Source organism: Charadrius vociferus, unplaced genomic scaffold (assembly GCF_000708025.1).
Source record: "Charadrius vociferus isolate BGI_N301 unplaced genomic scaffold, ASM70802v2 scaffold450, whole genome shotgun sequence".
Classification (NCBI taxonomy): domain Eukaryota; kingdom Metazoa; phylum Chordata; class Aves; order Charadriiformes; family Charadriidae; genus Charadrius; species Charadrius vociferus.
This window is the reverse complement of record NW_009646931.1, coordinates 1,785,579-1,798,955: the sequence shown is the minus strand read 5'-3', so window position 1 is coordinate 1,798,955 and position 13,377 is coordinate 1,785,579. Positions and strand designations below refer to the sequence as shown.

Sequence of the window (13,377 nt, the reverse complement as noted above, 5' to 3'; positions counted from 1 at the left end):
TAGTGGGAGGTGTCCCTGCCCGTGGCAGGGGGGTTGGAACTCGATGATCTTCAAGGTCCTTTCCAACCTAAACCATTCTATGATTCTACAATTCTATAAGTTCAGAATGATGCACAAAGCTATGTCAAGATTAGAGTCCTCAGAGTGCCCTGCAGCGTCATGTATAAATAAATGAACAGAAGAAATGCTCAAATACTTCCATGTATGGACACTGAAGCAGCTAAATGTCTGATGTAAACAATACAGTAACAAGAGAAAAAGAAGGTGCAAATTTAAGTGTATCCCAGGCCAGCTAGCGTATTCTTTTACCACACAGCAGTTGCATGCCTCACTGTCTCCCCCTCTTATGAATTTATATAGGGCAGATGAATGGAAGAGATCTTTTTCACTGTTGGCAGACGTTAGAGGTGATGTTCCAGTGGAGTCAGCTGTGCATGGTGCAGTTCTCTTCTGGAGAATAAATCTGTAAATTCATAATAAGTCCTAATGAGTAATCCAAAGAAAGTTCAAACTGAACTAACATTTTCTGTCCCTAGGCATAATTAAAATAATCCAGATAAAGCCGAAAGATTGGCCTTCAATCCTCAGAGTTTTTAATGACTGAATTATTGCATCAGATTTACTTAACAAGTAAAAAACTCTAATAGTGCATCTCATAACAACTGATCAAGGGCAGAAAGGTAATTGCAATTCACTGTAAAGGGTTTCATCACTTGGTCCAACATTTTTTGCTACCTTTGTCAGCTGTCCAGCAGAAAACATGAAATTCAGGAAAACTGGGCAAGCGTGTCGTAGTGATGGGAACAGGTCAGTCACACAAACATAATTGGAAAGATAGGCTTGACCAAATACAGTGCATTTTGGAGTACAGGATGGGGACCCTAGGAGCAATTAACATATGTCACACTTGCAAGGTGAGGGGTTGTACCCTAGAGTACAGAGGCACTGATAAGGATTGGGAAATGCTGAGTGTGAGGCCTTACTTCTGATATTTAGTTAAGAAGGTGGATTTGCCTTATTAGAGGCCTGAATGGGATGTCAGGGAAGAGTATCACCTGTCTTTTGGGCACTGGGACGCTGTTAGTTGACTGCTGTTTACACATAGTAGGATTTTTGAGAATTGTATAGAAATAATGCTACAAACATCACCAAGTACTGGAAAACATGTTGTGTATAGAAAGAGCTCAATCTATTTAGTTTACTCAGATAAAGTTAAGAATATACTTTATTGTGTTCTGCTAGTTCCTACATGACGGTGAGATTTCTTTGGGTACCTGGCTCTGAAATGATGCAGAAAAAGGCATGATAAGAAACAATGGCTGGAAGCTGAAGATAAGTTTAAGCGCAGAAATAAGAGACAGGTTTTTAAGAGTGGGGGCTTGTTAACCTCTGGAACAATGTAGCCAGAAGTTAGAAGGAAGCTGAAAAGGCAGTGGAATCTTCACTGGTCTGTCTGTACAACAGGACTGGATGTTTTTCTGCTGTTGGAGTTGTTTAGTCCTGTTTGAGTATATATGCTTGATGCAACGCTTTCTCCCAGTAGGACCCCCCTAAGGTGCATTGTCTGAATTTTGCAGGAGACAGAGTAACTATTACCATCCTCATTTTGGCCTTAAGATCTATTTGTTTGTGAAAATGCACTTCTTATTTTGATGTAGCTGAGATCAGAAGCTGCACCCACATGTAATCTCTCTGACAAGGTATCAGCTGAGATTATACAAATGTCAGTTTATATCGGAGAACATATGTTGCTGACACATTGGAAAAATCCCAGCATTTAGCAATTCTCTTCAGTTTATATACAGTTTTGTGAAGTCATTAATTATGTTTTTCATCTGTCTTAACTCTAGCTTCTTTCAGGCAAGATGAGATACTAGAAAGCAATAGAAAATGTGAAAAACAAGTCGTTCTGCTTAGTCTGTCTGTTGTCAACACTTGTCTCCTGGGAGGTTTTCTGATTTCAGAAATGCTTTTCTTCAGCCACGCTCATCTAATTTTACCATCCTAGCTCACGGCTCAGCTACAAAGCATCACATGGGTGTTCAGACGCAAGGCTGGTAAATCCCACACAGCTTCACCCCATATGGGTGTTGCCTCAGGCTGTGTCACAAAACACAAAAGAAATTAATCTCCAGTGGGTCAGGGTGAGCAACAGAATGAGTTGGACCTCTGTGACTGGAAAACACACATTACAAGAAATAGGTTTTTTGGCCAAGTTTTGAGGGTTGCATTTCTCTGAAATCTTTAGAGAAGTCTTCTGACTAGCAGTACAATATCGGGAATTTGGAAGTTTTTAGCATGTGTTTTCCTCCCTTTCTTTTTTTTTTTTTTTTTTTAACACATAGATTATCTTGAATGACCGGACAATTGATGTCAAACGGGATTTCACTTTTGGAATCAACCTAGTGAATGCTGTCCACCCTTGTGTGAGCTCACCATGTGCAAATGGAGGCACCTGTGTTCCCAAGAAGGACAGCTATGAATGTGATTGTCCCCTGGGCTTCGATGGGCAACATTGCCAAAAAGGTAACAATGGCTGCATCTCAATCCAAAGATCCGGAGTTGATCACAAAAAGAAGAGAGATTTAGCACCTACAACTGCTGTTGTATGCATGTCTCAAAATAGAAACCCCAGAGGCCAGAACTCCCTTTGCATCCCAGCACGTTCCACGTACCCAGGGAAGAATTCATTTTGTTATTTAGGAATGTGGTAACGGTTATCCCAGCAGAGGACTATGATCCATAGATAGCAGCCTGGTATCTGGTTGATTGTACGTGGCCAACACCGAACACTTTATACACCTTCCTAATCATGCAGTGCTGTACAAAGAGGGAATTCCTGCCAACGTCCTCCAGCCAGTGATTATGTTATGTCCTGAAGCCTGAGCATTGATAAACCTTGTAATTTTATCCTTCCTAGGGCTCACAACAAATGCTGTTCTTATACACATAAAGGTCTAGTCCTTTTTTAGACACTCTGATGGTAATTTCACCATCTGCACAAACCCAACCTTGTTACGGCAATGGAGACCACCAAGGAGGAAAACCTGCCCAGATGCACGTTATTCTTCTTTCCTCAGAGGGACTGTAATAGTTCAAACCTTAGATTCAGGAAAGTGTTCAGATTGCATAAAGTGTTAAAAAAACTGTGCTTTGGGTTTTTCCACTAGATGGAGATGTTTCCCCTCTGTGTGGCTTGATCTTGAAAAATTCCTCAGGGAAGGTTTTGTAATGTAACAGCGAACTCAGTTCAAAAGAGCTGACTGACATTATTGTCTCCACCCACTCCTTCATTTCTCACAGGCACGAACTTCAAAGTCAAAAGTAGTGGTTTGGGTTAAATCGTGATGAACAGATTGGCCTTTTCTTCCAAAAAGACAATATCTTAGAACAAAAACATTTTATTGAAATACAATGCAAGCAACCCCTTCGCTTACGTTGTTGTGGTCTAACTAATAGCTGCAGTAACGTCATTTACCCCGGCTTCACGGTGGGGAGGAGGGAGAATTGTGATTTTGGCTTTCTAGGTATGTGCAGGGTGCTAAACTCCTGACTTCAAGATGGTATCTGCAGCAGTACCGAAATCTCCAGGGGGGGTCAAGGCAATTGAGTGCCTTGCAGCTTGGGTGTGTGACTGCCTGCCCGTTCAGTGAGCTCCTATGCATTGCTGGGGACAGAGTTCCTCACTTGTCTAAGTCTGACCTAAGCCCCAAGAGCAGTGTCCTGAGCTGCCCGCTGCTGCTCCTGCCTTGTGGCACTGGTAGTGCTGCCACTCAGCTGGTATGCTGCGCCGCTCTCCTCCCTGTCGTAACCTGAATGGGTGTCCAGGCTTTCAGAGACACTCTAAAACCCCTTGCACCTTTGGCTTAGGCTGGACCAGAGGTGTCAATCCAGCTGTTGTGGCTTAACCCCAGTCTGCCAGTAGGACCATGCAGCTGCTCGCTCACTCCCTCTTCCCCTCCCAAGAAGGTGAGGGAGAAGAGGGAGAATAGGAAAAAAAACATCACAGGCTGAGATAAAGACAGTTTAATAGAACAATAATAGAAAAGGAAAATAATAATAATAATTATTATTATTATTATTAACAACAATAATAATAACAACAAAAATAAGACACAAGTCACTCTCACTGCCTAATTAGCCTGACCCCAGCAGAGATTGCAGATTCCTTCCCCTCTGGCCAACCCCTGAGCATGTCGTCTATGGTATGGAATATTCCAGTGGCCATTCCATTCTTCTGTCTATGTTCCTTCTCAGCTTCTATGGGAAGCTGAAAAAAATCCTTGACCGGTATAAACATCACTTAGCAACAACTAAAACAATATGTATTATTGACATTCCTTTCATACCAAGTCTGAAAACACAGCGACCACTACAGAGAAAATTAACTCTGTCTCAGCTGAAACCAGGACACCAACCTTAATTCATTTCACCTGTCTTCTGTTTCTGCTGCCTGTGGCTGCTGTTGGTGCCTCTCAACCCCACTGCACTTGTGCAGCCTCAACTACCACTGAAAATCCACATTTTTGCTGATGGGTATGCAGACAGCATGGAGGTCCCTCCTGACCCTCAGTCCATGACAGCCCTGATGAACCTGGAGCAGATTTCTCAAAATAATCCTTACTTGTGTCTCTTCAGTAGGGCATAGACAGGCCTAAGGCAGGATGCACATGTGTGTCCACTTCTGTTTCAGAATGGGGTTTTGGTTAGCACACTCAGCTGGTGTGTGAGAGGCTGAAGGGGCAGTCTCCATCCTGCTTGCTGGTGGGCTGCTGTAACCCCACAGCCTGAAAAAACAAACTGCTAGTGAGGGACTATGCCTCATTCTCCAAAATTATACATACCACCTACAGAACTCAAATGATGCTGGTATGAGGTATATGAGATATTGATTCATATCGTAATGGATCGTTGGCTGAGGATTCAGTAGAGTTTCTGCTGGCATTGCTGGGTTTTATATCTTTTGTCCAAGCTGTGGGGAGTGTTAAAGGTATTTTTATACTTAATTGTAAGATGGAGTAGAACAGCAAACTGTTGTCTTCCCCTGATTAGAGCTGATCCTGAGTAAACTATGGTGAATCACTGGGATTTGAAAACTAGGACTATCAGAGGGGTTTGGTGCTGGTCCTACCTGTCTGCACCTTTGTGTGTTTTGAGCAAGCAAATATAAATACTTGGGGCAAAACAATAATAAAAGAGGGCTACCTTCGTAGGTGGTTATAGTTGCTTTTGCAAATGGGAAGCGGGGATCACAGAAAAGTGGGCATGTAACTGGATGAAGGGAGATTTTTATGCTATAGAAAAATAAAATGAAAATGTTCTTATTTTGTTTTGTGCTGACTCACTGCAGAGTGTGGAAGTTACTGCCTAAACAGTAAGTACTGCAACTGATGTGAAAAATGCTCTGTCATTGTGCGTCTGTGTCTGCTCGAGCAAGCTGGATGCTGGATTTCCATTAAGCCTGGCAAGCTTCTGTCAATAAGCCAAAATATTTTCTGGGGTTAGATAGTGCTTCCTTAAACCTCATCCTGTTGATATTTTAAACTGCATCCAGAGCACCTGGCAAGTGCGGAGCAGTGGCTGTGGAGCTGGTCCCTGTATTCTTCCAGCAGCGGGGTCAGGCAGCTGGCCGAGTGCTTTGTAGCAGTAGATGCTACTTCAGGCTGCCCTCCCCGCTTGTCGTGACAGCTTTGGTGCCTCTCTGCCAAACCACGATGAGCAGAGAGTGAAGGTGTTTAGTCCTAGATCTCCGCAGTGGCCCTGTTCCCTTCCAGTTTCAAAGATCCTGCATGCATCAAGGGTGCTGCTGAAATTTACTTGGTTTTCTGCTGGCAAATTCAGTGCAGCAAGTGAAGAGCATACAGAAGAGCAAACAGAGATAAATGCCCATCAAGCTGCATAGAGGAAATGAGAGTGCTAGAGTAAGGGCAAGGGCTGCTGTGTGGCACGGGCACCTTCCCCTGCTAAAGGCGGGAGCAGCGGGGCTCTAGTGCCGATGTGGGATGTGATGGGGGAAGAAGGGCTCCTTTCACACTCTGCTGCCATCCACCGTGGTCAGAGACCATCCAGTGTAGAAAGCGCCAGACCCGGCGAGGGATGTCTGGCCAAGTGTAGCACATCTTTTGCAATCTTCCGACGACTCTGGCAGGCTGCAGGCTGCGGACCGCTGGTGATGGTTTCTTTAGACACATTAGGCAGCTCTCCTGATTTCACTACGGGTGAAAACAGGCATTTGTCACTATCTGAAATTCTCAGTCTTGGCCCTTAGAGCTAAATTTCATATTGCTGCTGATGGCTGCCAGACTACACCAATTGTTGCATATCTGTGTTACAGCACGCTCCTAAAGCACAGACAGCCTCTGCATTGCATAAAGAAAGCAAGCATCCATGCCGTGAAAAGCCTGAAATTTATACAGTTGGGATTAGCTGTGGGTTGAAGGGATTAGTTCTCAGGAAGAAAATAGGATGAAGGCAGCTATTTTAAGGAATTTATAAAACTGGCTTATATTAATGCAGCAGTCAGTTATGAGAGATCAGCAGCAAACTGTAGGATGTCACTCGGAAGAAAACCTGTTCAGGCCAGTGCTCATAGCCTGCGTATCAGGGGTATTCAGTGATTTATAGCACATATCTGAGTTATTTTGCCAAAGTCTTCTCCATGGGTAGGGGTACACCAGCTCCAGGTCTGGTTGCAATGTGTGCTGCCGTCCCAGCAGCTGTACACCACTGCTGTCCCTAGAGAAATGGGAGATGCTGTGCGTGGGACAGTGCTGAGGGCTGAGCGAAACACCCTCCAAGGCAGCGCTGCAGCACGTGCAATGCAGGCACCGAGAGGCTTTGCAGCCTCTGTCATGCAGCCTTTAGCGTAGTGTCTCGGTTGCTTTCAATAGTCCTGAAGTGATTAGGGGCACCTGGCATGCCCTCCCTGGAGATAGCCTCCCCCGACACTGCACCCCAGAGGTGACCCCTGCGTGGGCAGCAGCCCCTCTGTGCAAGGCCACACACGCACAAGGAGAAAATGGGGAGCTCACAGGTTGCCTGTGCTGCCTTTGGGCATTGCTTTGTGGGCATGAGAGGTCCCAGCACGTGCTGCGCACAGGGCGCTCCATCAGGAGCTGGAGAGGAGTTTCTTAGACGGTGGTTAATGCACAAGCTTTGGCAGGACGGTGGCTTGAACCACATGGAGAATCAAGGAATGTGGAAACTGGGATGAAAATAAAATTTGCCATGTTTCCCAATACTTCGTGTTTTCCTGCGCTAACTTTTATGGTGGAACAATACATTAGGCCCAAGACATGAAGGCTGTAAGCAGAGGGACTGTCAGTGGTTTAAACTACCTCAGCTACTGCCCCTGCATTCAGGTACTCACTTTGCAAAGCAAAGTGAGTTCAGCTCAGTTCTGTGTGAACAGCAGGTACCTGCCAAGGCAGGAGTAAATTGGTAAAACAGTCTTGTTTCTTTCCTTCCGCTTCCATGTCAGCTAAATGACACTCATCTTCATACTTTTATTCACTTTTCAGCCATTACAGAAGCAATTGAAATCCCACAGTTTATTGGTCGCAGTTACCTCACATATGATAATCCAGATATCCTGAAAAGGTAACGTATCTCCTGTCAACATAAATATTCTCTTTGTTAACCATTATAGTGCTAGGAGCCTCAGGTGGAAGGATGTTGTATGTTTAAGTGTTTTAAGCTGTATTTGCTGTATTTATAAATTTCAGGAGAAAACTATATATTTCTATGCATATGCTTATGGCCCAATGTCTAAGCATCTTGCAACCTGTAAAGAAAAGGCACACACAGTGTGTGTCTGGCATGGAGAAAGACTGGTATGCCCTTTCTGACAGCAAAGAACAGACATACAGAGGCTGTATCTGTAAAGAGACTAAGGATTTTAACTCTTGAGTTAGCTTAAAATTTAAGTCTTCAAACTTCTTTTTGACTGCTCTGTACTCTAGAAGATACCCAAATTCCAGCAAATTGTGGGTTGTTTCAACAAATTCCTCCATCTGCCTGTATTTCAGCCACTGGCTAGAGAAGACTTCACAAATGTCCTCACCTGCAGGTCACTACCTCTCACCTACCCAGACTTTCTGATTTGCCCTTCTTATGCTTCTTCCACTGACTTCTGAGGGCACCAAATCTACTGGACATTCTCAAAAATTTCTTGTTGGACTGGATTTCACACTAGGCTTGGGGAGAAAAAGGATTTTCTCTGTTTTGTGTGGAGTAACCGAGTAGCTATTGTGTTTGGAATTCTGGAGGGACAAGTTCAATTCCCCCATTCCAAAATACTGGAAATGAGGTGGTGAACCAGAGTCCCTCGCACATCAGCGTGTAGACAGGTTGCAAGACAGTAACCCACAAGACAAGCAGAGAAGTACTGCATCATCTTTCAAATTTTGGGGTTTTTTTTGAAAGAAGACTGTCCCAGTTCAATATTTTACTATTATTCCCTTCTTCTACATTAAACAGGGTATCAGGATCAAGAACGAATGTGTTCATGAGGTTTAAAACCACAATGAAGGATGGTCTTTTGATGTGGAGGGGAGACAGTCCCATGCGACCTAACAGTGATTTCATTTCTCTAGGCCTTCAAGAAGGAGCATTAATATTCAGGTAAACTTTCTCTCCCTTATTTGTGTTGCACAAAGTACACTCAGAGCTTGAAGGAATTGCCATAACACAACCAGCACACTTGTCCTTTGGTATAGTGTGAGACAGTTGCATCGTCAAGGTTTTGTTCAGTGATGGGTCCCACTATTGTCTGGGAAAGGATGTGAGTTGAAGAGGTAACGTGCTATAAGCTTTGCATCTTTCCTCCTCCCTCCCACCCTCTGAATTTTTAAACCATCCATCTTTTAATGTGATTTTCTAAAATTCACCTTATGGGGGGTATGAGTACTGTCAGAAACTCTCCCCATGCCTCTTGAAGCGCTTGCCATCTCATTGAAGCAGAATAGGTGTGGGGTTTGCAGAGAGCGCAGGGGTCCAGGAAAAACTCTGATGACACCGGTGCTCACCGCAGGTTCACTGTTCACCAGAGAGTGCCCGTGGGAGCAGGGCTCCCACCTTCTCAGACGCCCAAGTACCCAACCCTGCGACACAAACCACGCTGCCACCAGGCTTTGTTACTGCCAAAAAGCTGAAACTGGGGAGTGTTGGGAAATGCTGGGCTGAACTCATCTTCTCTTTCTGGAATTGCTTTCTCCCTTGCAGACACTTAGGCAGACTCCGTCCAACTTTTTGCATGGTGCTTTTTTTGGGACTCCTGCCTTTTGAAAGCCCTGTCTTTCCTCATGATCGCCTTTAAGGTTGTGTAAGAGAAAAATTGAAACAGCAGACTACAAATGGCATCATTATTATGGATTGTTGTGGGACCCTTGATTAAATGACAAAGATTTTTTTAATCATTTAAGCTAATTTGAAGCTATCTTTTGCTTGACTTACCTGGTTGTTGTTTGCTACCATGGACGCATAGACAAGTTGTACATTTCTATTTAAATTAATTTATTTTAAGCTTTTTTTTTTCATGTGATCTTCTGTGGTTAACTTCGCAAAAACTCTTGATTTCCTCATTGTTTTATAAACAAGGAACTGACTGCAGAAATGGTGCATTTTTTAAATGTCTTTGGGGGAGCCTGTTTTCCCAAGGTGTGTGGTAGTAAGGGGCCACTTTATTCTGTCTGTTTTCTATCATGGGGCATTTTTATTAGGATTGTTGCTATCCTAGAGATGAAGGTACACAAAGGTTTTAGACCGAAACAGCTGAATTTTATTGAAATACCTATACCTTCCACATGCATTTAGGAAGGTGAAAAATTAAGATCTCAAATTAAAACTCTCATAAACAATCACTACATACTGAAAGGGAGCACCAAAGAAGATGGTGAAAGGACAAATGCAGAAAAAAGTAGTATCATCTTCTTTCAGAACAAGTGATTCTCATGCTATTTTTCCACCCTTTGAGAGGTGAGGTCAGGAGAATATCAGGACTGTGAATTGGTTAGAACTATTCTTCTGCAGCCCAAAATTAAATATCTGTGTTTTGGTCCAGTTTGAAATTCAAAACATACGTTTTCTTTCCCTTTTTCTATGGCCTAGCAGAATAGGTTCCCTGTGCAGTGTAACTGCTGCTGTAAATCCTTTCCATTGCTCCCTGCTTCTGTAGAAGGTTATATTGCTATTGCTATTGTAAGGGATCCCCGTTCATTAGGGCTATGAATCTCATTTTTGTAACCAAAGGTCTAATACAATCCGCAACACCCAAGTCCTTCTGTAGTTCTCAACCTGGACTGGTATCTGCATCCTGAGGGAAAGGAGACGCTGTTTGAGACTCACTTAAACCTCCGGGCAGGAGTCAAATTTAGGACAACCATTTTGCTTTGGGCAGCTCACGGCTTAACATGGTGTTCTCAAGCACCTAACCCTGGCCATGAATTAAATTCCAGGTTCAGCCTGTTTTGAAGATACCATGATTTTGGCTTTAATCTCTCTAGTTTGGTACAGGCTGAAGGCCAGCAGTGGCTGGCTCAGGCTGCTTCATCCTGCTTATTTAGGCAGCTGAGCAGCCAATAGGTCACTGTGTTGTAGCGTGTACTTCCCCTTCCTGAAGGCTGGCCCAACTTTCTGGGGCACAGAAATTAAGATGCCTGAAGTGTAAACATGATGGGGACATTATGTCTGCTGAATAATTTTAGTAGCAGCAAAACCAAAGAAATAATCAGTGCTGCAACTGAAGCAGAGAACTTAATGATTATCTCTGCATTTATTTACTAGGCTTCATCCTTTCTAACACTACAGGTCTCAACCTTCCCTATAGTTCAGATGATTTGTGGATCTGTTACAGGTCGCATGCTTGCTGCTTGCTTGCTCTTGTAATAATTTGTTTATTAACTGTGTTTGCAACATCCCACTGCTGTCTCCCATTAGGTCAAAAGTCTGTAGGTCACTGACCTTCATAAACTCCTGTTTCGGGGAGGAACTGCCATGCAGAGGGCCCCTTCTTGCTCCCATGGGATGGTGGTGATGGTACCCTCTCTGACCTGGGCAGGAAGGAGTTTTTCTTGATGGTCCATGAGCGTGACTTTGCAAAATAGGTGGATTACTGCTGGCCTGCCAAAGAACTGCACCAGTCACCCCAGAATCTGAGCCATAAGGGGAGCTCTGGGGGCTGAGCAGGTGGGGCACAGAGTAAGGACATCTGAGCAAATTTGGCAGGCAGCCGGTCTTTGCAAGGGAGGCAGTAACATTTTAATTTTTTTAATTGTAGCTACAATTTGGGCAGTGGTATTGCTTCCATCATGGTGAATGGCTCTTTCAGCGATGGCCGGTGGCACAGAGTCAAGGCTGTTCGGTAAGTGGCCCCGCTTCATTTGGGAGGCATTTGGGAGCGACCCTGCCATTAAAGGTGCTGGCTGACGTGTCTGGATGCTGGTCAGGTGTGAATCACTGCAGCTCCACGCTCTCCCATCGCTTAGGAGTTGAACTGTTAGCAACTTGGCTGTTTCAGGACGATGTACACAAAGATTATTGTATTAGAGGTGACAGTGCCAGCTCAGTACAGCTCAAGGCAGGCTGCCAAAGTCACACAGGGCTATTCTGAGGCTGTGACAGGCATTCTATTAAACCCATACCAGTTGGGTTAAGAGTATTTTTCTTTAATGTCTGCATTTTGAAAATCCCTAGTGAGCATTTTGCGGGCTGGCGGGAGCACTGGAGCATGGACAGTGTATGCCTACTTTTTCTATTTGGAGGAGGTGCAGACATCTTGCAGTGTATATATAACTCATATTTATAACTCATTACCTCATGTGAGGCAAGTGTGCCCAGCAGGGAAAGCACATATCCCTCTCTTCATGAGATTTTGGTTCCCTGAAATCGCAGGCTGACAGCACAACTCGTTACTAAATTCAGTGAGAATAGGAGCCCATCAAGTAGCTCTTCTGCCAATGTGGTTATTGACCAATTATAAAATGGAAGTGGCCTAAAAGCTCTAGTAAGAAACAAATCTGCTTATAAGTATGTTTTACCTTAGCTTGCCTGTTTCTTCCCTTCTGTTGAAGCTTCTGCTGTTTACTTTTTTTATTACATCTGATTTTTAACAACACATCAGAACCTGTCCATCCACCCTTCTCCTCCAGCTGTGTGATTTAATTTTTTCCCAGTTTTGTCTCCTCTGCAAATGTGTCCCACACCCATTGCAGGTCTCTGACATCTTAGTCCCCAGAAAAAAGAAAAGCACCCTGAAGCGTCTGGGATGCTGTAGCACACTGCTGTCTGTGAGGCTCCCCAGCATCAGTCCCATGCCTTCACCACGAACCCTGCTGAGCACTGAGTCGCGCTGGTCTCCTGGAGAGGGGGAGATGCTGCGGCTCCTCCTCCCGCCTGGTTGTAGGCTGGGTGCATGAGAGCAGTTTGGTTTTCCTTTTAGGGATGGACAGTCTGGCAAAGTAACTGTGGATGATTACGGTGCCAGGACCGGCAAATCCCCTGGGAAGATGAGGCAGTTAAACATTAATGGAGATCTCTATGTAGGTGAGTGCTCACTGTTCACATTCAGGACCTGGAAACGTTTCTGTGTTGGTGAGGTTGGCTGCAAGGCAGGGCATCCCAGCTCCGTCCAGGTTAAGGCGAAGACTTCATGCAGCAGCCTCTGGTCCTCCACAGCCTGTTTTTTGTGGGGAGGCCTCTCTGGGTGGGATGTGGGGGACTGGTACGAGAAGAGACCAGTGCCATGGGCTGCACTGTGGTACCCCCAGCAGGTGCATAGAGAAAGAGTGAGTGTCAGCTGCAAACCCCGCACCTTAGTGGGAATCTGGGCACAAGCTTATTCAGCTCTTACTGGTGCTACAATTTCTGCAATAAATAATTAGCATCCTAGTTTATTATCCCCTGCTTATTTCCTCTGTACTTTCTAAGTGCTTAAAAGCTGTATTAAAAAAAAAAAAAAAAGCACAGAGCAACCTGTAAATTAAAATTCACTTCTGAGATGCGCAAGGAAGGCTAGTGGCACTGCTGGGCGTGCAGTCTGCCGAGCAGGAGCGGACATCCATGTGGGTGAAGAGTGTCTCATCGCTGCCTTTCCCCCAGGTGGCATGAAGGAAATCGCCCTGCACACGAACAGGCAGTACATGCGGGGCCTGGTGGGGTGCATCTCCCACTTCACGCTTTCAACCGATTACCACATCTCCCTGGTGGAGGATGCTGCTGATGGGAAGAACATCAACATGTGTGGGACCAAGTGACAAGAGAGGAATCCCGGTGCCGAGGACCTGTCATGTGCTTGCGTGTGTGGCTGAGCGTGAGCTGGCTGCCACAGCCCTCTACGGCTGGCCCACGTTCACCATCTGGGAAGGTGACAGCACCAAAGGG

General features: G+C 44.8%; 1 protein-coding gene across 1 annotated transcript in view; it reads left to right on the top strand.

Annotated features, from left to right (window-relative positions):
• EGFLAM (EGF-like, fibronectin type III and laminin G domains) overlaps positions 1-13,377 on the top strand; it is a 57,687-nt gene extending 44,310 nt beyond the window's left edge. The window contains exons 18-23 of the mRNA XM_009894709.1: positions 2,346-2,526; positions 7,521-7,599; positions 8,479-8,622; positions 11,276-11,359; positions 12,437-12,540; positions 13,096-13,377. Of these exons, the coding sequence (XP_009893011.1) occupies positions 2,346-2,526; positions 7,521-7,599; positions 8,479-8,622; positions 11,276-11,359; positions 12,437-12,540; positions 13,096-13,250 (747 nt within the window). The 3' untranslated portion in view covers positions 13,251-13,377. The remainder of the gene's footprint in view (positions 1-2,345; positions 2,527-7,520; positions 7,600-8,478; positions 8,623-11,275; positions 11,360-12,436; positions 12,541-13,095) is intronic.